The 26,095-nt window shown below is 46.4% G+C and overlaps 1 protein-coding gene across 5 annotated transcripts in view; it reads left to right on the top strand.

Annotated features, from left to right (window-relative positions):
* ccdc88c (coiled-coil domain containing 88C) overlaps positions 1–26,095 on the top strand; it is a 77,258-nt gene that overhangs the window by 37,064 nt on the left and 14,099 nt on the right. For all 5 annotated transcript variants that reach the window (XM_060051773.1, XM_060051771.1, XM_060051770.1 and 2 more), the window contains exons 12-21: positions 6,833–7,117; positions 11,997–12,779; positions 13,054–13,181; positions 13,903–14,044; positions 14,933–15,085; positions 20,724–20,885; positions 22,983–23,260; positions 23,830–23,973; positions 25,009–25,195; positions 25,432–25,577. In XM_060051773.1, the coding sequence (XP_059907756.1) occupies positions 6,833–7,117; positions 11,997–12,779; positions 13,054–13,181; positions 13,903–14,044; positions 14,933–15,085; positions 20,724–20,885; positions 22,983–23,260; positions 23,830–23,973; positions 25,009–25,195; positions 25,432–25,577 (2,408 nt within the window). The remainder of the gene's footprint in view (positions 1–6,832; positions 7,118–11,996; positions 12,780–13,053; positions 13,182–13,902; positions 14,045–14,932; positions 15,086–20,723; positions 20,886–22,982; positions 23,261–23,829; positions 23,974–25,008; positions 25,196–25,431; positions 25,578–26,095) is intronic.

The following is a 26,095-nucleotide window of genomic DNA, read 5'->3' as shown; positions in this document are numbered from 1 at the left end:
TCCTTCTCCAACTGCCAGAAACCTCGGTGTGGTATTGGACAATCAGTTATGCTGCACCGCAAACATCACTGCGGTGGCCCGATCCTGCAGATTTGCAATTTACAACATCCGCAGAATCCGGCCTTTCCTCACAAGGGAAGCAGCTCAGCTTCTAGTCCAATCACTGGTCATCTCCCGCCTCAACTACTGCAACTCACGCCTGGCTGGACTTCCTGCCTCTGCGATTAAACCTTTGCAGCGCATCCAAAATGCGGCAGCGCGCCTCTTGTTCAACCTACCGAAGTTCTCCCATGTGACCCCCATCTTCCGGGACCTCCACTGGCTCCCTGTAGTAGCTCGCATCAAATTTAAGACGATGGTACTGGCATACAAGGCAGTAGATGGAACTGCCCCTGCCTACCTCCAAGCATTGGTAAAGCCACACACCCCAGCTCGATCCCTCTCCTCAACTACCTCAGCTGGACATCTGCTACCGCCATCGCTAAGAGCTAGCAAAGGTCGATCAGCAAAGGCACAACTTTTCTCGGTTTTGGGACCTCAGTTGTGGAACAAGCTCCCTGCTGTTCTCGGGACCGCAGAGTTGCTCACCATCTTCCGAAAAAGACTCAAGACTCACCTGTTCAGAGTCCACCTCGACTCTGCATAGCCACCCTCCCCCTTCTGGCCACCATTGTACATTGTATTGTATTGTGTTGTATTGTATTATAGTACTTAACTGTGTAGCAACTGCAGTAGCTGCTATCATTGCTGTAACACGGGGAATTGGTTAGCCTAGCGATTGTTGTACTTGCACTTGGTTCTATGAACATCCTTACTGTACCGACAGCGATATATTGTTGCACTTCTTATGACAAATGTACTTATTGTAAGTCACTTTGGATAAAAGCGTCTGCTAAATGCCCAAAATGTAAATGTAAATGTATGGGAGCACCAGAGACTGAAAACAACACCCCAAATCCTAGGAAAAATGTTGTCCTCATAATATGTCCCCATTATAAATAATAAAAAAAAAGTATAAAAATATTTTTCAATTAGAATATGTAGACCGGGTGTACGAAGGTCTCCAAAAAGCTGCCAACCACTATGACCACAGGAGTCGCCATAACTAGTGGTCAAACCTATACGACTGGGAGCCACACCCTGTTTTATAATAAAATCTAAAACTTGCTTTCTGGGCCATCTTTGGCATGCTCAATCTTTTTTCAGGTCCATCAGGATAGATTTTGTTGTACCAATTTGGAACACATACTCCTTAATAATGCACAATCTTATAATATGTTTAAAAAAGAAATGTCTTAGTTATGGACGATTTATGAAATAGTGTCATGCAAATGAACCATCATTCTTCAACCAATCCTAAATCAGCTTCATAATAATAATAATGCATTTTATTTATGGGCGCCTTTCTTGACACTCAAGGTCACCTTACAAAATCAAACATCAAACAACAACAACATAATAAAACAGTGTGTTCATTCTAGTCCCAAGAATGCAACTGACTTAAAGGGAGTAGGCTTGGGTGAATAGATACGTTTTCAGGTGAGATTTGAAGGTGATAATGGAACTGGAGTGTTTGATGTCATGAAGCAGAGAGTTCCAGAGTTGGGGGGCTGAGAGACTGAATGCTCTTGACCCCATGGTAACCAGGCGAGCAGGTGGGAGGGTGGGCTGGCTGGAGGTCGACGATCTGAGAGAACGGGTGGGTGTCTTGATAGGGAGAAGCTTGGTAAGATACTGAGGGGCAAGATTGTTGATGGCCTTGAAGGTGAGAAGCAGGATCTTGTAAATTATGCGATATTTGATGGGGAGCCAATGAAGTTGCTGCAGGACAGGTGTTATGTGACTGATGGAGTGTTTTTTAGTAATGATACAGGCTGCAGAGTTTTGTACCAGTTGTAATTTATGTATGGACTTAGCAGGTAAACCAAAGAGGAGAGAGTTGCAGTAGTCCAGACGCGATGCGACCAGGGTGTGAACCAGAATTTCAGCACTGTTGGGGGAGAGAGATGGGCGCAGGCGAGAGATGTTACGTAAATGTTGTTCAAGGAACAACAGAGGCCTCAAGGAGGTAATGTGGAAAATTTTGTTTTGATTGCTCACCAAATGGTGTCACAGGATCAATTTCAAATTAGCACTGTTGCAGGTGCTCATCAAGCAATTCTTTTATAAAAAAGGCCTCAACCATTCCGAAGGCGAAAAACTCAGGGTTGATAAACATGATACACCTATAGACACCGTGCGTAAGCAGGTCTCCGAAAAGCAAAGGACCTCTTCGGCGACAGAGGGAGCCATAACTCTCAGCCTCTTTATTTGATCATCATAAAGCTCCAAAGCTTCAAAGCAGCCCAGCGACATGAAACTTGGCGTGCTCGCTCATTAGCCTCGCTGGCATTAGCACGTCAGCATGCTCGTGAAACATTGCGCAAATGACGAGCTGGCGCAACCACAAGCATTTTATTTAGAAAATTCACATGCGGCGACATATTTTGTTAAAATGTGTTCTTGCTAAGCAGTGAGCCTTTCCTGAAATTACTCTGAAATTCCTGGGCACTATTTTCTAATAAAATACAGCATTGCAATTCTTCATTCTTATTATAGGACTGAAACCTAGCTGTATGAAAAGATAAGATAGTACATTTAAGCACTTTATTGATCCCAGATTGGAAATTCGGGTGGTACAGTCGAAGGACTGGAGAGTAGTAGAAATGCAAAAGATATTAAGTTTAAATAAGAATAAAAACGATTTATTAATTTAAGGGATAAGGTCAAAAAATGTATCAACAATCTTGATACTTGGCTGTTTTAAATTAGTTGGCGCCTCTATTATATTTTTTTATGGTAGCCGGTAATTGACTTGTGGGGACTTCCTGGAAACAAGGAACTAACGGTAAGGCACAGACTTGTCTTTTTAATAAACTCCCTGTATGCTAACTAAGTTGTTGATGCTTTGTTAGGGATACTAATTATGCTACTGCACAGGTTTGGTGCTATTTTGAGCAGTATCAGTGGTTAAAAAATGCAGATTTGGAAGCGTTCGCTGTAACCCTAGCCAAAAACATTATGGATCTTATTTATGGGTCTTAATGCCGAAAAAGACCCTGGGATAAATTTTCGCCGGAATTACACTTTAGGTCAATTTCACTTTATGTTGTGATCCCTGAAAAAAGGGGCCTGGTTCTGTTTAGCTTAAAGTTAACTCACAGTCGTTGTCCCTTGGCACGTCAAGACAAAGAAAGCAGAATAATGGCGCGTTTCCACCGTAGGGTGCGGGTCGTTTCAGTCCGCAAAGGTGAGCCGTATTGAGCCGTACTCGTCTTGCAGTACTCCTCCGTTGGGGTACTGAGGCACCTTAAAGGGTACCGGCAAGTTCGAGCTACACACGCCGTCCGTTGATAGGTCAGCAGAATCGCACTTCCGTGCGACAGGGAGATGATAACAAACAAACACATTAGCCTACCCGCAAGGTATTTATGGACAACGTCGAAAGCTTTGTTTATTGAAGAAAATGTCGGGCAAAAGTTTGCAGTCCTTCTTGGGTCGTCCTACATTGTTGCTCTTTGTTCATTGTGTGCGTTCTTATTCTTTTTCCTTGGATTTATTAGCAGGCTACACTGTGTCGGGCTGCTATGAGATCACGATGCTTACTTAGCTGCCGGCTATCGCCTTATGGCTTAAACCCATCCCTACGATAAGGGTACTGTCGGCGGTGGAAACGTGAGCCGTAACTGAGCTGGGCTATACCGCACCCTAAATACCGGCCTGAGGCGTGCTGGGTCAGAAGCGTACCCGCCGGTGGAAAAGCGCCATAACAAACCGTATTGAGAAAGACATAATAGATATACAAGAAAGAGCACTATCAAGCTACACTCAATAGCAGTTAACAAAAGTATGCGTGGTGGCTGAAAGCAAGTCTTAAAGACTCAGGTCAGTAGGTGAATAGGTAAATATCTATATACACAATAGAAGTAGTATACATTTTAGTAGTAGTAATAATGGTGGGGGAAAAAAATCTATAAACTCCTTAACGCTCCCATGGCATGAATGCATGCTTTAATATAAACTTAGCACAAAAAGTAAGAACATTTTTGTTTGGTTGATTATTTATTTTTGGTAACAATGCTTTTTGGCAATAGATCTTATACCGTTGGAAAGCCGCTATAGTTCCCTTTCTAATGGTGCCCCATTTGTAAGGAACATGCACTTGAGGGATGAGCAGCAGAGCTGAGTATGTCGGTTGCGCCCATGAAAAATTTGCCAAATCTTCTCTGCCAATGCCAAACAGCTTCTTCTGCCATTGACTCGTTTGGTGGATTGGATGATTGAAGTTTGGTTGGTCCCCAGCCTGGTCACACACTGCTGTGGGATGGCATCCCAGTCTTCAACCAGCATTTGTCACAAGTCAGGCAACGTGGTTGTGTTGGTCACTCTGGCACGAACAGCATGCCCAAGCTGTTCCCGCAAGTGTTCAATGGGGTTGAGGTCAGGACTGCTAGTAGGCCAATCCATCCTCTCCACTCCCATATTCTGGAAGTAGTCTCTGATAAACCCCGCCCTGTGGGGGCGAGCGTTGTCATCTTGGATAGTTGGATAGAGTTCGGTCCCAGACTGTGGAGATATGGGATTGCCACTGGTTGTATAATCTCATCTCTATATCTCTCTGCATTTAGATTGCCTCCAATGATGACAAGCCTTGTTTTTCCAGTGAGGGAGATGCCCACACCATCACACTGCCTCCACCAAAATATGTTATTCTATCTGTGCAGCAATCAGCATAGCGTTCTCCGCATCTTCTCCACACTTTGACCCTACGATCCAACTGCCGAAGGCAGAAGCTGGACTCCTCACTGAACATGACGTTCCTCCACATTTCAGGTTCCAGTGCACGTGTTGTCGACACCAGGGCCTGACAGTGAAGGGCAGTCATGGCAGGACTCCTGGCGGCCCTATGAGACCGGAGATTGGCTGCGTGTAGTCTGTTCCGGATTGCCTGGGCAGAGAGCCGTCGGCCATATCGTCCTGCAAACCTCGATTGCAAATCTGTAGAAGACAGCCTCCGGCACCTAAGTGCTGACAGGGTGATGAAATGGTTTTCTTCGGATGTCGTCTTCTTGGGAAACCCACTTCGCTGCCTGTCTTTGACATCCCCCATTATATGGAACTTGGCCTTCAGTTTGGAGAGGGTACTAGGGCTCACTCCAAATAATGCCGCAACTTGGTTTTGCGGAACACCAGCTTGAAGTTGCCCTATCGCAAGGGCCCTATCCAAATCAGTCAAACGCGGCATGCCGGTCTTGGACCAGACACTTACTGACTGTAGCTGTACTTACAGTAGTAGGGTAGGGCCCATGCTCACAGGTGCTGCCAATCAGGTGCCAATCTGGCACCTGATTGGCAGCACCTGGGTGGGTACCAGAAGCTCAAAACAATGCCAATGGCTTTTCTGCCATTGGCAATGGCAGAAAAGATTTGACTAATTTTTCATGGACGCAACCCACATACTCAGCGCTGCTGCTCATCCCACAAATGCAGGTTCCTTACAAATGGGGCACCATTTGAAAGGGAAGTAAATGCAAAAAGCATTGTTACCACAGAGAAATAATCGACCAAACACGAATCTCCTTACTTTTTGTGCTAAGTTTAGATGATAGTGGGCCCCTAACACAGTATTTGAAGACGTTCCCGAAATTCCTCCGTGGTGCAGAATTACAGCCACTACCCAGTCGCACATTGAGCTTTCCCCAAACACACTGTTTCGGTGTCTGTAGCTTTATGCAAATGAGGAGGAGAGAGGCGGGTCAAGGAGGAGGGTGAGGGTGTGGCCCTGAGCGGCTTGCGGCCACGGAACCATGCGCTGTTTACAGTGGATGTATCGCAACGGCGAGGCGCACACAGCCTTTGGCAGTGTTCTGTAAATATTCGGGAGTCATGGAGCTCTATATCTAAATAATATCATATTATACATCCATATCTATATCATATATATTATCAAGGCAAAAAGCTGTGAAGATATATAGAAGATATTATGGAACTCAAACGACTGCAGCGTGTTCTCCGACGTCTGTGGTTCTTCCACGTCCTCATCAATCTGATGTAGACTGAACGAAGACATGGAGGAGAAAGGGATTGTTGCCCGCGATTGTTGACCTGGATTTTCTCCCGCCGGAGCCTCGCCGCCTTTGCAGCGGGCATCGCTTAGGCACCACCGCCTCCTGCAGCGGGCAACGCCGAGGCGGTGGTCCCTCGGCAGCGGGAAGCGGGGCTCAAGTGGGAGACAATTGCTGGCAACAATCCCTTCCTCCTCCATGTCTTGGCTCATGTACTTCAGGGAGTCAAAGTAAAAGTTCCTTTCCCGAGACTGTAACCCCAACTACAGTCTCGTTGTGGAAATACGAGAGACGTCAGAGAACTAACGTGTTATGCGCTATAACACCAACAGCAGAACGGTTATCCAAATAACAAAGGATTGTACAACACTTGCGTTACAGTGTGTGTAATCACACACACACACACGTGGCGCTGGCAAGGTCTTAGCTCATCGTCTCATTGGCGGGCCAAATTCTCTGGGCGGGCAAGGCAGAGAAAGGGGTGGTAGCTTGGCCCCTTATGACGACATATGGGGCCACATTCCAAATCAGCGCGCTTAAGCTTCCATCTTTTCAAAGGCGAGCAGGATACCTAGTGCTCGTTTTACATCGAACGCAAGTTTTAGCCACTGGGGGACCATAGGCAGGCTAGGGGAACTCATGTTAATGTTAGAAAACCTCATAAAGTGAGATTTTCATGCCATGGGACCTCTTAAAACACCCCCAACTCATTCTCCCCGTCCAATCAGATTTCCGAGCTGGAACGCGAGCGGCAGCACCTGTCCGAGGCGGTGACCTCACTGCGGGAGCGGGCACAGGCCAACAGTGAGGCATGCGTCCGCGAGGTGGAGGCGGAGAATCGGCAGCTGCATCAGGCCTTGACCGACGTAGGCAGCCAATTGGCCAGCCTGGAGAGCCAGCTGAAGTTGGCCAATGAGGAGGCGGGCTGTCTGCAGGAGAAGGCCAGACGATGCGAGGAAGTGGAGCGGGAGGCGGTGCGACTGGAGCAGTGCCGAGACGGGCTGAACAGAGAGGTAGGAGAGGGGTCAAATCTTCTGGTCCATAATATAATGTCATTATAACCCAGAACTCCATAGTAATTGTCGCCCTCACATCCTTTAACAGCGACCTTGCACAGTAAACATCATTCTATTTCATGTGTTTTATTTTGATACACTTGAACTTTATTAGAACAGCTCTGCTATTTTATATTTTATCGCAAACTTTATCACTGAAGCTATTTGTTTAACTCTTATTCTTGATTTGTTTTCAACCATTTGACATTTTTTAAATAGTGTGCATGTTTACATTGTTTACTCCATTTGAACTCTGTTTCAATCTTTTCTATTGATTTAAGCTGTTCCACAATGTTTTATGTCTTAAACTATGACTTTATCAAAACATTTGAACCTCACTTTGCAATAAAGCCCTCACCGCATTCTCTGCAGGTAATTCATTTTCTAGTAACATATTACTATTATTTCATATCAAATTTAGGATTTATAAATATAAATATTTATTTTTGTAGTTGCAGGATTAATTATTCCAGAGGGAAGCAAAAGCAACCCTTCTTTTTTTTGACCAACAATCTTCCCTGAGCCCTTTTGTAAAAAAAAATAATAAAAAAGGCGATCAAGCAAGCTCCAATCTGTAAAGACAAAAAGTGTTAGCGCTACAAACAAAAACAGATGTGTGTGTGTGTGTGTGTGTGTGTGTGTGTGTGTGTGTGTGTGTGTGTGTGTGTGTGTGTGTGTGTGTGTGTGTGTGTGTGTGTGTGTGTGACCCAAAAACTTCAAACATTAGATGTAACTGCAATTAACATGGAAAAAGCTGATTAAGGGGAAAGCAGAAAAACATATACAAGTATGCAAGTCTGCCACTTAGTATAAACGTATAACAGGAACTTAGCTGTAAGGCAAAAATATAGTGTAACATCAAACGTAACTGCTATTAAACCTGTGCAAAAATGGGTTTCATGGGAAAATGTAAAACGGATATAAAGTAACAGGAACTTGGACCGAAATGGAACAGGAAACCACCGCAACCGCAAAAAAATCTAAATCACAATCTGATGAATGTTTAGAACATGCCCATGTCCAAATGCGTGAACGTTTAATATCTTTCAATCAATTTTTTGTAATCGACATCACTTATCGAAATGGAATTGGTAAATTTGTGGTACGTAGGGAAGGTTGCACAGAGCTGGAAGCAAAGATAGAATAGAAAGCCTTTTATTGTCATTGCACGAGTCAAGTACAACGAAATTTTTAGTAAGCTTTCCCAATTGGTGCATTCGAGAAAATAAATAAATATATAAATAGAACAAGAACAACTTTTGGGAAGAAGCTGTCTCTGAACCGTGAAGACCTGGTTCTGATGGACCTATAGCGCCTGCCAGAGGGCATCAGGTCGAACAGGTGAAAGCCAGGGTGGGAGCTGTCCTTTGTGATTCTTTCCGCTCTGCTTAGGCAGCGGGAGATGTATATGTCCTTGGGAGGGGGCAGCCAGTGATCCTCTGTGCGGTGTTTACCACTCCCTGGAGTTTCTTCCGCTCTGCCTCAGTGCACTGTGAAAACCACACTGAGATACAGAACGTCAGAAGACTCTCGATGGTGGAGCGGTAGAAGGTCACCAGCAGCTTCTCTCCCACGTTGTTCCTCCTGAGCACCCTGAGGAAGTGAAGCCGCTGCTGAGCCTTCTTGACGACCGCCACCGTGTTGGCAGTCCAGGAGAGGCCAGCAGAGATCATGGTGCCCAGGAAGCGGAAGGTGTGGACTCTCTCTACACAGTCACCGTTGATGTAGAGGGAAGCCGGGTCTGCTCTGCTTTTCCTGAAGTCCAGGATGATCTCCTTAGTTTTTGTGATGTTCAATGCCAGGTTGTTGTCTGAACACCACGATGTTAACTTCAGGATCTCATCCCTGTAGGCAGACTCGTCTCCCTCTGAGATCAGTCCCACCACCGTTGTGTCGTCCGCAAACTTCACTATGGTGTTGCTGGGGTGGGTGGGACTGCAGTCGAAGGTGTACAGAGAGTACAGGAGTGGGCTCAGCACACACCCCTGTGGAGAGCCTGTGCTGAGGGTGCGGGTGGAGGAGAAGTGGGGACCTTCTGGGGTCGATTTGTGAGTCACTAATCCAGGAACAGGTGAGCGGGTCGAGACCCAGAGCTGACAGTTTGCAGACCAGGATAGCCGGGATGATGGTGTTGAAGGCTGAGCTGTAATCAATGAAGAGCATCCTGACGTAGCTCTCCCGGTGTTCCAGGTGACTCAGCGCAGCATGAAGGGCTATGGCAATGGCGTCCTCGGTGGATCTGTTCGCTCTGTAAGCGAACTGGTGAGGATCTAAGGTGGGGGGGAGGTAGGCTTTTATGTGGTGTAGGACCAGCCGCTCGAAGCACTTCATAATGATGGGTGTGAGTGCTACTGGGCGGTAGTCATTCAGAGTGTCCGGTGCTAATTTCTTGGGTACGGGGATGATGGTAGAGGACTTCAGACAGGCTGGGATGATGGCCTGTGTCAGGGAGAGGTTGAAAATTGTTGTGAAGACCTGTGAGAGCTGGTCAGCACAGCCCTTGAGGACCTTCCCAGGAAGTCCTCCTGGTCCGGCAGCTTTCCTGGGGTTGACTCCACTAAGCACACGTCTCACATCCTGCACCTGTACAGTCAGTGAGTGGGTGCTGTGAGCTGGTGGGGGCTGGGGTGGTGATGAAGCTGAGGTCTGTGATGTCCTTGATGTCTCGAAGCGGGCAAAGAAGAAGTTCAGTTCTTCTGCCAGCGAGATACTTGAGTTCACAGTTGTGGTGTTGCGTCCCCTGTAGTTTGTCAACTGTTGAATGCCTTGCCACACCTGCCGTGGGTTGTTTTCAGAGAGGTGATCCTCTATTTTCCTCCTGTAGTCCGCCTTTGCCTTCTTAATTCCCCTCCTCAGGTCGGCTCTAGCAGCGCTGTACTGCTCTCTGTCTCCAGACCTGAAGGCGGCGTTGCGGGCGTTGCGGACCTTGAGGAGCGTCCGGACCTGGCTGGTCATCCAGGGCTTCTGGTTGGGGAACACACGAATGCGTTTGTCCACTGTGACGTTTCCCACGCAGTACTTGATGTAGGAAAGTACAGATTCTGTGTGGACAGCCAGGTCCTGGTGTTTAAAAACATGGCTTTTAGCAGTAGAGAGAGAGCTATGCCAACGTTGGCATCGGGAGGAATGTAAACAGCCGTGATTAGCACTACTGTTAACTCTCTGGGCAGAAAAAATGGGCGACATTTAACTGTAATGTACTCTAAGTCCGGGGAGCAGTGTGTGTCTATAGTTGTTGTGTTTATAGACCAGCTGTTGTGTATAAAGATGCACAAACCACCTCCTCTGCTCTTACCGGAGTCTTTGTTGCGATCCCAGCGGTGGACGGTGCGCCCCCCCAGCTGTACGGCTGCGTCCGGGATCGACGGGTGAAGCCATGTCTCAGATATTACAGACACGCAACAGTCTCGTACATAGCGGTTACCGTTGGCGAGTAGTTCCAGCTCGTCCATTTTGTGGGTCAGAGATCTTGCGTTGGAGAGGAACATACTAGGTAGAGGAGGCTTATGTGGGTCTTTCCTCAGTCTTGCCAGGAGGCCGGAGCGACGTCCCCGCTTCTGCTTCCTCTCCCTTCTCCGTCGGCGCCGCCTGCCGCAGCTGATTACGATCCACGGAGAGCCTGGTGGTCTCGCTATCTCGTCCGGGATGTTGATTTTCTGTGGAAACCAACGTCCAGTAAAGCCTGTCTACTGTAGCAATTGTTTCCTTGCGTAGTAGACACAAACAAAAACGTAAATAAAAGCATAAAAAACAAATAAAGCACCGAAAGGGAAGAGCCGTTATAAGCCGCTGCAACCGTGCGCGCCGCCATGGCAAAAAAAAAAAAAAAGAAAGCTGGTTGGCCTCTAGGTCTAGATCTCAAATTTAAACCTTGAATGTTTTGATAAACCAATCTGAATTTCCCTTGGGGTTGCCCCGGCTGCATATGAGGAGTGAATGTGGTCTTTTCAGTTAATTTAGCGTCATTCTTTGCATCCGCATAGATGAAAGTGAGAGTCAGCGATTTTCATTCTGTCAAGACTGGGGACGCAACTCAAGGCGATTTATGCGTGTCCGCCAACAAATATAATTTTTTAGCAAGTCCTTGCACTTTATTTACCGTCACAGGCCATGACAATCTGAGGGGTAATTGCCTTCGCCCCCATTGTTCATGTTCATGATAATGGCCATGATCATGTCTTGTATGACTTAGTAGTAGGTTAGACCTCTGATTCTGAATTTGATAATTCTTACAAAGTACGTAATGTAGGCTTGATTTATGAGGTAGGTAAAAATTATGTATCGATTAATTGTAAAGGTCAGATTAACAAAGACACATACACGCAGAAGAATAATGTTTGGTTATTAGCATGCATCAAAACCATTTAATTGGATTTTAAGCCCAAAGGTAATGTATATCAAAAGTGTGAAAGCTAAGACTCTAAAGAACAAAATGTCCCTAAATGTTCACTCTAGCCTACAGCAAAATCTTATCCTGACAGACATGTGGCATGTGAAATATGGGTCCAAGAGGCAAAACTGTTGAGCATGCGAAATACGCAAAGGACATGCCGATGGTTTAACTTTGACCGTTGTCATAGCGCCCCCCTATGGGACTATTGGAACCAATCCTTTATGAAGTCAACCGCTGAGATAAAGGATTTAGCAATCCGGAAGATTAATGATACCCAAACCCTACCATAACAATAGGTCTCCACAGATACTCTGAATATCTAACTTTGATGAGTCTTACTAAGAAATGTATTCTGTATGAGCCCCAAAGCAGCTCAAATCATTTTGGAGATTGAAACCTTTACCAACTCACTAATGCTCTTCCCTCACTCCTCCCCTTCTAAAGCTGGCCTCCCTGCTCTCCTCCAAAGAGCGTGCCGAGGCCCTGGAGAAGGAGGTGGCCTCCCTGGAGCAGGAGTCCAGGCGGCTGAAGCGGGAGGCGGAGGAGGTGGCGAGGCTGGGGGCTCAGCGCACTGTCCGGCGCGAGGAGGAGAGCCGCCTTCTGGCCCAGGAGAACAGGGAGCTGCGACGCTCCTCGGAGGGCTTGCGCTCGGCATCGGCGCGGCTGGCCGCGCTGCAGGAGGAGCACAGCCGCGTGCAGCAGGAGCATGAGGAGCTGGCGGGGCGGCTGGAGGAGGCTCGCGAGGAGTCGCGAGTCGAGCGCCGACAAGCCGAGCAGACGGCGGCCGCGCTGTCGCAAGAGAAGCGTCGGCTGGAAGAGGAGCTGGAGCGCACCCAAGACGAGAAGGAGGAGGCGGAGAGGACGCGGCAGGAGGAGAGAGAGGCGAGGCGGCGTGAGGCCGGCGAGCTTCGGGAGGAGAGGAGAAGGAGGGAAGAGGCGGAGGAGGAGCGGAGGAGGATCGTGACAGACCTAGAGCAGTCGGAGAAGGAGCGCAAGGGGATGGAGAAGGAGACATGGCGGCTCCGCAATCAGCTGGAGGCCAAGGAGGCGGAGCTGGAGGAAAAGGAGGCGTGTCTGACCAAGGCCAGGAAGGAAAGCGGGGCGCAGGGGAAGGAGCTGGAGCGGCTGAAAGAAGCCTCGGTCAGGGTGAAGGAGCTGGAGAGGGACAGCAAGGAGCTCCAGAAGCAGGCCACTATCGACCTGAGGACCCTGGCGACGCTCCGAGAGGTTAGGGCAGCTGGATGGCTCAACTGGTTAGAATGGTGTGAATGGAGTTATATTTCAACTTTATATTATTTCTTTTTTGGTAAAAAGAAGAACAAAATGCATCATGGGTCACCGAGCGACACACGGTATTGCGCATGCTCCCAATCGGGGAGAAGTGCAGGGCCGCTGATCCCCCAGCCTACTCCTGGGGGTGGGGAGACGGGCTATTGAGGCCGCAGACTGAAGGAGGGAATCGTAGGGGCTGCATTCCATCTGTCCTCCTCTCTCACAACAGGAGCTGGTTTCTGAAAAGCTGAATGGTCAGCAGCAGAACCTGGAGTTGGAGAGCCTGAACCAGGAGCTGGAGAAGGTTGGACTGAACCGGGAGAGACTTCTGCAGCAGGAACACAGCCTGGAGGACAGGTAACTCACACAAAACAGGAGAATCCTATGAGTCCGCAGGTGTTTGGTTGTGTTGCGCGTTTTGGTAACGCTTGCAAGCTTATCTCAGTGTTCCCTCTATATGCACCTAGCAGCCGCGGTACGTTGCTAGACAAGTATAGTGTCTCCATTATTGACTCTAGAGCCCCACAACTTTTTCCATAGAGGCATGGGGTCTTTATGGTCCTACTACAACCTTTAGTTTGGAAAAATATATCTCTTCTTATTTTTGAGGATTTTTTATTTAGGAACAATTTCAATAGCGTTTCCATTATTGACTCTAGAGCCCCAAAACGTTTTCCATATAGGCCATGGGTCTTTTATGGTCTTACTGCAACCTTTAGTTTTGAAAAATATATATACTTATTTAAAAAATATAATATAAATAATATATAATAATATAAATATTTTTTTAGCAAAAATTTCAGTAGCGTCGCCATTATTGACCCTAGAGCCCGAAAACTTGTTCAATAGAGGCATGACCTCTTTACGGTCCTACTACAACCTTTGTGATGGGGAGAGGGGAGGGTGTGGGATGATGCATGGGTTGGAGGCACAGACCTTTTCGATTGTTGTGGTATTTGCGTTATGTGATTTAACTGTATAGGGTGATTGTTGATATAATATATGAACGGAAAGCCATTGAATGTTACTTATTAATGTATATAGAATGTGTGTATATCATATACATCATGTATTCCAGTAAGTACAGACTGTTGGAGTCCCGTCTGGAGGAAACTGTGCAGCAGACCATGAAGCTCAAAGAGCAGAAGATCTCCAGTTTGAAGCAGAAACTGCAGGAGAGCAACACACTCAACACCACCCTGCGGTCTGAGCTTACCTCTGTGAGGACACAAACACACACAGGCTGCTAGTCGTTTATACATTTGATTGAGTTCAGAATCAACCTAGAAAACCCAAATGTGAAGCTCAGATTCAGGGTACTGAAGGTCACAACGTGCTTTATTTCAACTACTATCTCTTGGCTTCAAATGATCTGGACATATCTGTAGTCCATGCTGGCTTCCCTCAGCTCTCTCTTTTTGAACAACAATCGTTCTATCAGGACTCCCCTCTCCCAATCACACCAACCAGCCAGCCCAGCAACATTCGTTTACACCACACAGTGGCAACGCCAGTTAAATCCGAGTGGCATAGAACACTGTTATTTAGTTCACTCACTGGGAGGGGCTCAATATTACCCATTGGGACGTTAATCCTGACCAGACTAGTGACCGTTACAATTAATCTGCTTAATAAATAATATAAAGAAATAGTGAATATAAATAAAGTTAGTTAGTAATAACTAGTAGTTGCTAGTAATGCTAACAGTAAGCAATGAGCAAACCATGTAGCACTCACAACACTGACGTTGGCATTACTTTTGGTGATCTCAATTATGGGAAGTGGTCTACCTTTTTCTTTTTTTTTGCTAAATAAATAATAATACAGAAATAGTGAATATAAATAAAGTTAGTTAGTGAAAAAATTTTTTACCTAAAAGGAAATAACTATTACTGACTGTATATTACCCATTTTTAGCGATGGTTTTGAATATGGACTTTGTGATTACCTGATTGTCTGTGTCCAGGTTCTGATTAGCTGCCCTACCTAGACTGGGTAGTACCTGTCCCTCTCTCTAATACATCCCATAGTTGCCCTCTTCTGCCTAGTAAGAGGCCTCTTCCGCTTAGTTTATTTAGTGTATAACTGAATCTGTTTGTGTGCTTTAGACTCGCCAGACGGTGTCGTCTCTTCGGCAAGAGAAAGAAGAGAACTGCAACCAGAACTTACTGCCGCGGACCGTAGGCCAATCTCAGATTCAGGTGTCGGCCACAGCCGAACTGCTGCGGGTGAAAGACCACCTTATTGATCTGGAGAAGAACGTAAGTTGAGACAAAGTCAAGGCAATTGTATCCTCTCCTTTAATCACAGTTCAATTTGCTTTAAAGCAGTGTTTCAAACTGCACCAGCAAAAGCCGTAGCCCTGTGGGACCATCCTGATCTCCAAGGACACATGAAGAGCTTTCCTGGCTCCCGTTGAAAACAACTTTCAAAACCCAAAAAGGGGACAAGCCAATAAGCTCCAGGGAAAGGGGGTTCATGGAGCACTGTGCCACAGTCCGCAGAACGGGAAGCAATCTAAACTGTTTTAATTTAAATAGATCAAAGACTGACGTTAAAAGAGGACTGACGCAAAGGCCTTACTCAGTGGAGATGATGTTTTTAACTTCTGTCCAGATTTGGGAAGAGAGCATCACAGGCCACACCAATATGTGGAAATCAATTTCTGCCCATCCATGGCCTGACTCGTTATGAACTTAAATTCCTCCCCCTAGCACTGAATGGTCAGTTCACTTTTTGTCTTTAAATATTGGTTTCAACATGATGGAGGCCAGACTGCCCTCAGATCAGGGTGGTCTCACAGGACGTTCACAGCCCAGCACCATCAGTACGGCTCAGGTCTTCATCTACTCCAAAAACCACACCTTTTTCTCATCCTATCCTTTATGATAAGATAAGATATACTTTATTCATCTCAGCAGAGAAATGTAGGCGTTCCAGCAGACAGCATACATACACACAACACAACACATGTATGCATACATATCCCACCTAAACAAAACCATGAGCCCACAATACCTAGCCTAGGATAGAAAAAATGCAATCAAGATCTATACTTTAGTGGCCTAGGAATTGAAACAACTATCAGTGATCAGCTAAAATCCTCATATGTATAATCAATCAGCATATTTATGTGTAACAATGCCAGTGCTAGACACTACCTAGGGGGCGGCCACACTACTGGACTTTAACTCCAACTCCTCAAGACAAGAAATGATGGTGGTGGTGTTGGAAGGCCGGTTTATTGTAAAAGTTTGTAGACAATGATAGATAACCTGTTGCTCCATATTGCCATCCATGACAGAGTGATTGTGGGGATGGCTGGTTTAACTTGTTGTGCACATTGATTGCTCAATATGCTGCCTCACCCATCCCCAGAGTCCAATCGGTCTCATTCGGGCCGGGTGAGGCTGCTTAAAGGAGATTTTTTTTAAATGGATTTGGGATATGTTTGGTATGATAACGGGTTGGAAAGTTTGTTTGGCAAAAAAGTGCATATATATACGCATTCTTAAGTTGGCTGTTTTCAGACGATTCTACCAAAACGCTATAAACTTGGAACGATAGGGGCATTTCTCATGGTAAAAACTAAATCGCTATTTTAAACCACTTACAGTGCTAGAAGTAGCCCGACTCTTCTTTGGTAGTATAATAAGGGTCTTAACATATAAAACGAGGCATTGATAACATTGTAAGTGTACAGATTGTTTATTAAAAAGGACATTTTATACACACAATACCATCAGCAGTTAACCCCTCAACGCCATCTTGACTTTAAGACTCGATAGGTAGATTGACAAACACAGAGCTTGTGACATCCGTCAACCACACGCAAGCTCTGTGTTCGCCAATCTACCTATCGAGTCTTAAAGACAAGATGGCATTGAGGGGTGAACTACTGATGGTATTAGGGGATAACCCCTCCCTCCAGGCTGCTCCACAGCCAGGGCTCCTGCTTATTGGTTCATATCGCGAACAGACGTAGGCGGGATCCAGATCCCTTAGCTAGTCACACCCAATCAGAGGAGGACTTTCCTCCTCTCTCCCATTGAACCCCATGTTATTCACCGGCCGCCAACACTTTCGGGCAAATGAATGGGGGTCAATGGAGGCTGAGGGAGGAACGTCCTCCCTGAAGTAATTGTCAATAGGCGATAGGGGCTGCTAATGTCCTTTTACCGAGGGAAACGAACATTACATATCTTTGCATATGCATTAAAGCAGGGGTCTCAAACTCAATTTACCTGGGGGCCGCTGGAGGCAGATTCTGGGTGAGGCTGGGCCGCATCAAGTTTTCCACAAAAAAGTACAAATATCCAGTCTTCTCAAGCTTTACTATTAACAGTTCTGTAACATGAATGCTTTTTTAAACATGAATGGCTCTTTTGAACATAAACGACTTTAAAACATGAACCTTCTTCAGAACATGAAGTGTCCTTCTGAACATATGGCTTTTCTTGCCTACTCCCTACTGCCAGAGACCTGGCAGCGCTTCCTCTCACACAGCTCCTGCAGGGCCCATGCAGGGCTTTATATATATATTTTTTTATAAAGCTTGCTGTGCCCAACAACCTTGCGAAGACGGGGTGAAATGTGCAGAAGCATTTTTCACCGCAAACGTGTGTGTGTGTGTGTGTGTGTGTGTGTGTGTGTGTGTGTGTGTGTGTGTGTGTGTGTGTGTGTGTGTGTGTGTGTGTGTGTGTGTGTGTGTGTGTGTGTGTGTGTGTGTGTGTGTGTGTGTGTGTGTCAAGCCCGACCCGGCCCGTGCACGTTCTGTACGAGCCCGGCCCGGCCCGACACATTAACTGTAATTATGAGCCCGAGCTCGATTTCAACCCGAATTTTTTTTTAATACATGTGTAACATGTAACATGTGATATATAAATTTCGATTAATATGTGTCGGCCTCAACTTGATACAAAACACTCTTTCACACGTCGATATTTCCTCTCCCACTGGACACACAGGAACACACACACACACACACCCCTACCGACGTATCCAGGCCCATGCAGTTATAAAATGCAATCAATCATGTCAGAACATAGACATTTTCTATAAATAGCCTACCAACGTTTGCAGTGAAAAAAAACTGACGCACATTTCATGCTCAGGGATATGAAGCTCCACAACTTCAGGAACTCGGTTGCTAAGCGGTTAGTTTCAGATGCTTCAGTAAGATCGAAATACATCAGAGGAGTCACACAGGAGAGAACCCGGTCAGGTGCATGGTGTTTGGAAAGAGATACACACAGAAAGGGCGTATCTCCAGCGCACACAGAGTTGGGAGAAGCCATACCGTTGGCCTAGCACATTTCACCTCCGTCTTATGCAAGGTTTTTGTGCGCAGCAAGCTTTATAAATGAGGCCAACGGGCAAGCGCAGCGACTCGGCAAAATAAATAAATAATTATAATAATAATAATAATAATTAAAACGTGCGGGCCGCACTAACACTTAACTTTGATATCAAGTAGGGGGCCACAAAATATCGACCCGCGGGCCGCAATTGGCCCGCGGGCCGCGAGTTTGAGACCCCTGCATTAAAGTAATCATTTTTAAGGGCATCAATTCATTAGTAGCCTGGCAATCTGCATTTTTTATTCTCAACAATGTTAAGGAGGATCTTCCTCCCTCTCCTCACTGGAGAAGCCTCCACTGATGTATAGTGTATATATATCAGTGGCGGCTGGTGGTTTTTAAAGTGAGGGAGGAAGGTCTGCGCTCTTGGTTGCCATTGGCCTGCTTACACTGCTAGTGGCGTATGGTGGCATAAGTATGTGAGACTCAAGTTGTTTCAGGGTGTTTTGATGAACTACAAAATAGCAGGGAGGGATAATTATGTGAATTGATAGAAATCCACCAGTGGCAGCATTGTACTTTGAAAGCTGATGGGCAGCATGACTTGGACTACAAGGGCCGAAGGAAAGGATGCAAAGCCCATTAGTCAAATCAGGCCTACTCTTGATTTGTAAAAGTAAATAAAAAAATCTGGGCCTATCATTGGGTCATTGCCCTCAATGACTGAAGTTATTGGAGGTTATTTAGCTACGTTTATTTTAAGTTACAATTGTTTTAAGAAAAGACTCAAGACCAAAAGTGATGCCATTTCAAATGCATCGTGCTCTGAATCATTCACTAACACCCTTTCCACAATATCAAACAGAACATTCAGAGTAACAAACTAGTAAAAGAACCAGAACATTATTTCAAACAACCTGATCTATAGGCATGGTGCCTAGCAAGGAAAGTCGGATAGCAGCACCAACGTGATCTTGACACTTGGAGGATCTTCTAATGGGAAAAAAACTAAGCCAGATGGATGTCAATCCCCACCTCATACTCTGGGTCCTCTCATTCCTGACAGACAGACACCAGAGAGTGAGAGTTAACGGCCACCTTAGCTCATCCAGAAGGATCTCTACAGGTGCTCCACAGGGCTCTGTCATCTCACCAGTTCTTTATACACTCTACACCAACGACTGCAGAAGCACAAACCCAGACATCACATACATCAAGTATTCTGACGACACTGTCATCATGGACTCCACCAACTCATTAGATCAGTTAGAGTCCGAGCTGGCCACCTTTTTAGACTGGTGCAGGCGGAACTGCCTTGACCACAACATCACCAAAACAAAATAACTAATCATAGACTTCCGTAAGGCCCCCTCCACCTTCCCCACTCTGACTGTTAACAACCAGCCGATAGAGAGGGTTGACACATACAGATACCTTGGGACAACAATCGATCACAAACTCAACTTCAAAACAAATACTGATATCATCCACTCCAAGTGCCAGCAACGTCTCTTTTTCCTTCCTAAACTCCGCAAACTCCAGGTCCACCAATCCGTTCTGACAGCATTCTACAGATGTTTCATTGAATCCATAATCACCTTTAACATCACCTCCTGGTTCGGAGCACTGTCCAACATCCATAGGAACCCACTAAACAGAATCATCAAACTGAGCAGCAAAATAATTGGACAACAGCAGGAATCCCTCATCAATATATACAACAAAAGGACTAAGCAGAAATCAACACAAATCACCCTTGACATCACACACACTCTACACAGCCAGTATTCCCTCTTACCCTCAGGCCGCAGATACAGAGCCCCTACAGTAAGGCCAAACAGAGCCCTGTCAAGTTTTGTCCCGGCATCCATAAGACTCTTGAATGGTTTAACCCCTCCTTGAACTGTATCCTCTTGTTTTAATACCTGGAATCTTTTTAAAATATTTATTTATTCATCCTCCACTATGGAGGTAATAATACTATTTATTTATTAGGCTTAGGCAAGGATTTTTATTTTTATTTTCTGCAGGGCTGATGGTGTATGTTTGCGAGTGTGTGCGTGTTTTTCTTTTGTTTATTGTATGTACTGTTGGGTATGGACACACCCTGCTGCTCCTCCACATCTGAAGTTCCTAACGGAAAAATAAAGTAATTTGAATTTGAATTTAATTGAATCTTCCTCCCCCTCCTTAATGGAGAAGCCTCCACTGATAGTCTTAAAGAGCCCCTATTATCTGACCAAGTGTGAGTGTGATTAGCCATTTCAAGCCGTTTGAAAATCTCCTTCCCTCTTCCTTAAAGACATCAGTTGGGATTGTCCGTCTAGATGTATGCTGGATAGATCAGTCTTCCATCCTACCAAATGGACTATAGCTAATGTTACTTATCCATCCATCATGCATCTTTCACTTGTGATGTCACTAAGTCAAAGGAGAAGGCAGATTTTCCAACGGTTGTAATGGCAGATCACACCTGGTGCTTTATAGGGCCCTTTAACAAAGCTAAATACCCACTGGAACCAGTCTCAGTTTATATGGGCCATGTCACATTTGAATAACTTTGATCCCGCTTTAACCTGAACCTCTCTCCTCCCCCCAGAACTCCTCCTTGCAGACGGAGAGCAGCCTCCTGAAGGAGCAGCTGAAGCAGCTGGACAACCAGAACAGCTCCCTCAACAGTCAGATGGCCGCCCAGCAGAGACACACCGTCTCACTGCAGGAGCAGAACACCAGTCTGCACACACAGACGGCCAGACTACAGGTAGTAGTGCTGGTGTTTACTGTAGAGTAGTGCTGTCCCAATGCTAGATTTTCTAACTTCGATACGATACCTTTTTTTTTTATCACATACCCAAAGTCTGTAGAGGATACTCTGGCAACCCGCTACCCCAATGAGCCGGGTTCCAGGTACCGGGTTAAGCCGCACTCTGCATTTATTGCATAGATCTTAGACAGATTATACTAATCGCGGTCTCTAGGGCCTCCGTGGGCCTCTAGTCGCTCTCGGACCAGAGTGCTTCCTACTTCCTTGCTCCCGTTCCTGGTCTCCCAAATGTCAGACCTCGTGCTCCTTTTAAAATGGCTCCTCTTCCACCGGCCAGGTGTCCCCCAATCTTGCTGATTGGGGAGAGAGTGATGCTCTTCGTGGGTGGCCACTCAGTGGGTGGCGGTGGTATATGCCACTCAGTGGGTGGCGGTGGTATATGCCATCAATCAACCCACCTCGGACCCGCCCGGGCCGAGGTTTAAGTGGCGGGATGCCACAATACCTCCACAGCTGGAGGACAGTAACATGGCCTCTCCAGGGTGCTAAGCAGGAAGTTATTTTACAGGTGGTGCTTATTTTCATTCAGGCTGTTGCCCTACTGTCTGATCTATACACAGAGAATGAGTTAAGTTTTTAGATCATTTTATACTTTAGAAAAAATAAAAACTTGAATGAAAACATGTTGTTGCATATGAGTAAACATGCGTTTTGGTTATTTGCCTCAAATCTAAAGTTCTTTTAAATGGCACTGCCGTTTTCCTTCTCCACCAAAACCGGTCATGGAGGCGCTGCACTTGAAATGCTAGCTGTGTTGGCTAACTCTTAGCTAACACCGTCACACAGAGCATTGAGACTGGTTCACTGCTAGGGGCTATGAGGCGCTGTTGCTATGTGTGTTTTAAGTCGCTGTCTGAGAGAAGAGAGCGAGAAAGCGCAGCTGCTATTTGTGGATCGATACTGCAGAGAATGATTATTGAAATCAAATACTTCATGGTGCACTGACCGGAGATCACGACCCCCGCCGCGGCTCATCCCCCACCCAAAAAAATCCCCCTTTGAACATTAAACCCTTTACGCCTAGCAGCTATAAAAGCTACAAAATGACTCCATTAATGCAGGCTATGTGATAAATAAGTTTGAACGTTCGCAAAAAAGTGTACAGGTTTATTAAAAAGGAGATTTTACACCTTCAGTAGTCAACCCGTCAACACCATCTTGTTTGTAAGACTCGTAAGTCGATTGACGAACACAGAACTCACTCAGTTCCTTTGTTCACGTGTACAGCCCTACATCCGTCAACAACATGCCAGCTCTGTTCGTCAATCGACTTATCGAGTCTTAAAAACAAGATGGCATCGACAGGTGAACCACTGAAGGTGTTGTGTGTATAAAATGTCCTTTTAATAAACTATCTGTACACTTACAAAGTCATCAATGCCATCCGCTAAAAGAAGCCAACTTAAGAATGCATCGTATAAACGTTTTTTTGCTACCCAACGAAGGTTCAAACTCGTTATCATACTGAACATATCCCAGATCCATTTAACACTGGATTTCCCCTTTAACAGGTGTGCTACTTCACCCAGCCCAAGAGTCCAATCAGTCTGACTCGGGCCAAGTGAAATCATCCACACACACTCCCAAAGTCACACAGCCGTATCAAATATAACCGTTTATTACCCGGCTCTTCTCAGTGCCGTGGAATGCTCCGTTCACTTGCATGGGCCCTTCACAACTTCCAGCAGTGAATTATCTTTGATAATTCACCTTTGCTGAGTATAATTGACCGCTGTCAAGGAAAATTGACTTTTTGCTGTCTTTCGTATCACTCCGCAAGTAGTCCGGTAACTTATCAACTCCAGAGATCTCAGTTGCTAAGCAACGTCAACATCTTTGGCAGACTATTTCTCCGTTGATCAACACTACGAATGCTCGTAACAAATAAATTGTAAAAAGACACACCGTGAAGTTATTATTTCGTTTTGGCAACTCAGGGTTGCCCGAATGCCCCTAATATCATAATGCCGATAGTTAATTAGTATAGGTCATTACATTTGTTGTGCTAAATGTTTATGCCCCATGTGTTCTCAGGTGGAGAACTCCACGCTCTCCTCACAGAGCGCCTCCCTCATGGCCCAGAATGCAGTGCTTCAGGGGCAGGTGGTGGCCCTGGAGACAGAGGTGGAGTCGTGGCACCGTCAGCGCGACGAAGCGTGGCAGGGCCGTGAGAACGTGCTGAGTGACCACGAGCGTCTGCTCAACGTCCACGAGCGGCAGGCACACGAGTACGAGCAGCTCATCAGCCAGCACGCCGCCCTGAAGGTCAAGCAGAGGGCACTGGAGGGCGAGCACAGGGCGCTGCACAACAAGTGAGTCCACAGGGCATTCTACTCTAAGCATGCAAATTCAGAATTCGCATGAGTTTAATCATTTCAACTCCCCCTAGAATTTCGCTTGATTGGTTTTGATTGTTCCATAGATCTGAACTTCCCATTTCTGTATTTTCTTTGGGTGAAATGCAGTGGTCCTTGTTCGTCATGAGCCAAACCAATGTGGCCACTTTCGTTTTCACATTTTTGGAAAAGGCTTTGAACGGACTCAAAGCCAGACTCTGCAGAGAGACACAGAATGTGAGATCAGGATGGTCTCACGTGGCTAGTTATTCTGTAGTTGTAATTTGGTTTCTACATTGTTCTGAGCCCCTGTTGGCAAGTAATTGTACTGTACTATATTCTGTAAGTGTAATTATGTGATAAAATTAGATTCCAGAGGCATTAATCCTATGATCTAGCGACCGCTGTATTAACTTGATTTATTAGGTTCAGTTAAATTAAGCGCTCCTATTCAGGTTAATTAATTAAATTCATTTAAAAATTGCTTTGCTTGTATTCAAGATTTCTCCTTTATTCTCCTTTTCCCCTCATCTCTCCAACCAAAGGTACTGTTCCTTACTGCAGCACAAAGAGAATTGGGAGGCACAAGAGGGGCGTGGCCAGAAAGAGAAGGAAGAGCTAAACCAGGAGGTGGAAAATAATCGGCTCCTGCAGCAAGAGAGTCTGCAACTTAAGGCAGAAGTAGACCGGTATGTTGGGACCTGCTCCTAAGTATATATTTAATAGATAGAAATCCCCCAGTATATCTGTAGTGGTTGTCTTATACTCCCTCTCTGAGAGAGTAGGAGTATAATGCCGCTTTTCCACCGCACATGTAGCTCGATTCGACTCGACTCGACACGACACGACACGACACGACTCGACACGGTAGCAGCACGGGTCGTTTTCCAACGCAAATAGTACCTCCTGGACGTGGGCGGGGTCGGCTGTGCGAAAGGGCCGTGACGTATTTTTGTACGCGACGCAAACAACAACTACGCAACCCACACATGGACAGAACTCGCATAACAACAATGGAGGACATCGATGCGATGGTATTCGTGTTCGTATTATTGGCATGTTGAAGAAGTTGAAGAAGTGGAATATGTTGGCTGCGCCGCTGCTATGGCTGTTACCAGCATGGTTGCCATGTCGCTCTCGTGACTTCGTCACACTCTCTGGCCAATCAGTGGCCGGCCGTCTGCCGACGTCACCTTTTAGCATCGGCTCAGCTCGTTTGGAACCTAGAGCGAGGCGGTACTAAAAAAAGCAGCCACTTCAGGTACCAGATACCATGTTTTCGCGGTGGAAACGCCAAAAATGCGAGCTGAGTCGAGTCGAGCTGGTACCATGCAGTGGAAAAGCGGCATAAGACCACTCTCTCCTGCCTCTTTGCTCCTCCCTCACCCTCCCTTCCTGCAGCCTCCATCTCTGCTCCATCCTCCCTGCTCCATCCTTCATCCTCCCTCTCTCCTCCTCCCTCCCTCTCTCCTCCTCCCTCCCTTTCTCCTCCTCCCTCTCTCCTCCTCCCTCCCTCTCTCCTCCTCCCTCTCTGCTCCTCCCTCCCTCCACCCTCCCTCTCTGCTCCTCCCTCCTACATCCTCCTTTTGTATTTTCAGAGACTCTGGGATTAACCATTCTTTGTCTGTCTATATGTTGATTTGAATCATGTTTTGAATATGTGTGTGGAATGACAGTCCTCTAACCATCATTCATTACTTTTGACTTTAAATCCATCTCACCAGAATGACACAAAGCCAATCCCAGCATAATGCGGAGATTGAGGGGCTGCAGCACCGAAACAATGAGCTGAAGAGCTTGCTAAGCTCCGCCAAAACAGAAACAAGCCTATGTATGAAGCAATATGATTCGCTGATGGAGCAGCACCGAGTTGTGGACCTATCGATGGTCAAGCTGGATAACCATTGTGAGGTAATGACATGTGTTTGGGTCGTCACTTGGTTGTTCTTCATTGCCGAGTATTTTATGGGGGTTTATGTGGCTCAGTTGCGTGATAACTGTTATTAAATGTATTTGTTCTAGTGTTGTTCTTTCAAGGAGATCAAACCTTATGCACAGGTCCTTGTCTGGTTCAATACAACCTCGGTCCTGTTGTGCTGCTGGGCTTCTCTCTTTTGATGGTGTGTTGGGTGTGTGTGTGCGTGTAGCTGCTGAGTCGACTGAAGGGGAACCTGGAGGAGGAGAATCACCACCTACTGAGCCAGATCAGCCTGCTGAGCCAGCAGAACCACGCCCTGCTGGAGAGGAGCATGGAGAGCAAGGAGCTGTACCACGCTGAGCAGAAGCTCTACATGTAACTACAACTGTGCTCTGGATGGTCTCTGCTGGGGGGCCATATGCTCTGCTGGGGGCCCTGCTCTGCTGGAGGCCCCTATGCTCTGCTGGGGGCCCCTGTGCTCTGCTGGGGGCCCCTGTGCTCTGCTGGGGGCCCCTGTGCTCTGCTGGGGGCCCCTGTGCTCTGCTGGGGGCCCCTGTGCTCTGCTGGGGGCCCCAGTGCTCTGCTGGGGGCCCCTATGCTCTGCTGGAGGCCCCTATGCTCTGCTGGGGGCCCCTATGCTCGGCTGGGGGCCCCTATGCTCTGCTGGGTGCCCTGCTCTGCTGGGGGCCCGTAAGTTCTGCTGGGTCCCCTGTGCTGTTTTATGCACTACCCTGGTCTTGTTTTTTTTTAACCATGTATGATGTAAAGCAGGGTTTATATCCTGAAGATGTGGATCTAGTTGTGTTCACCGCGCCTCTTCCCTTTTTTTCCTCAGCGTTTTGCCCTGTTTAAGTTTGAATGACTTTACCTTTTATGAATGTTTTTCATCGTCA

Source organism: Gadus macrocephalus, chromosome 5 (assembly GCF_031168955.1).
Source record: "Gadus macrocephalus chromosome 5, ASM3116895v1".
In the NCBI taxonomy this organism is placed as follows: domain Eukaryota; kingdom Metazoa; phylum Chordata; class Actinopteri; order Gadiformes; family Gadidae; genus Gadus; species Gadus macrocephalus.
This window is presented reverse-complemented; position numbering and strand designations above follow the sequence as displayed.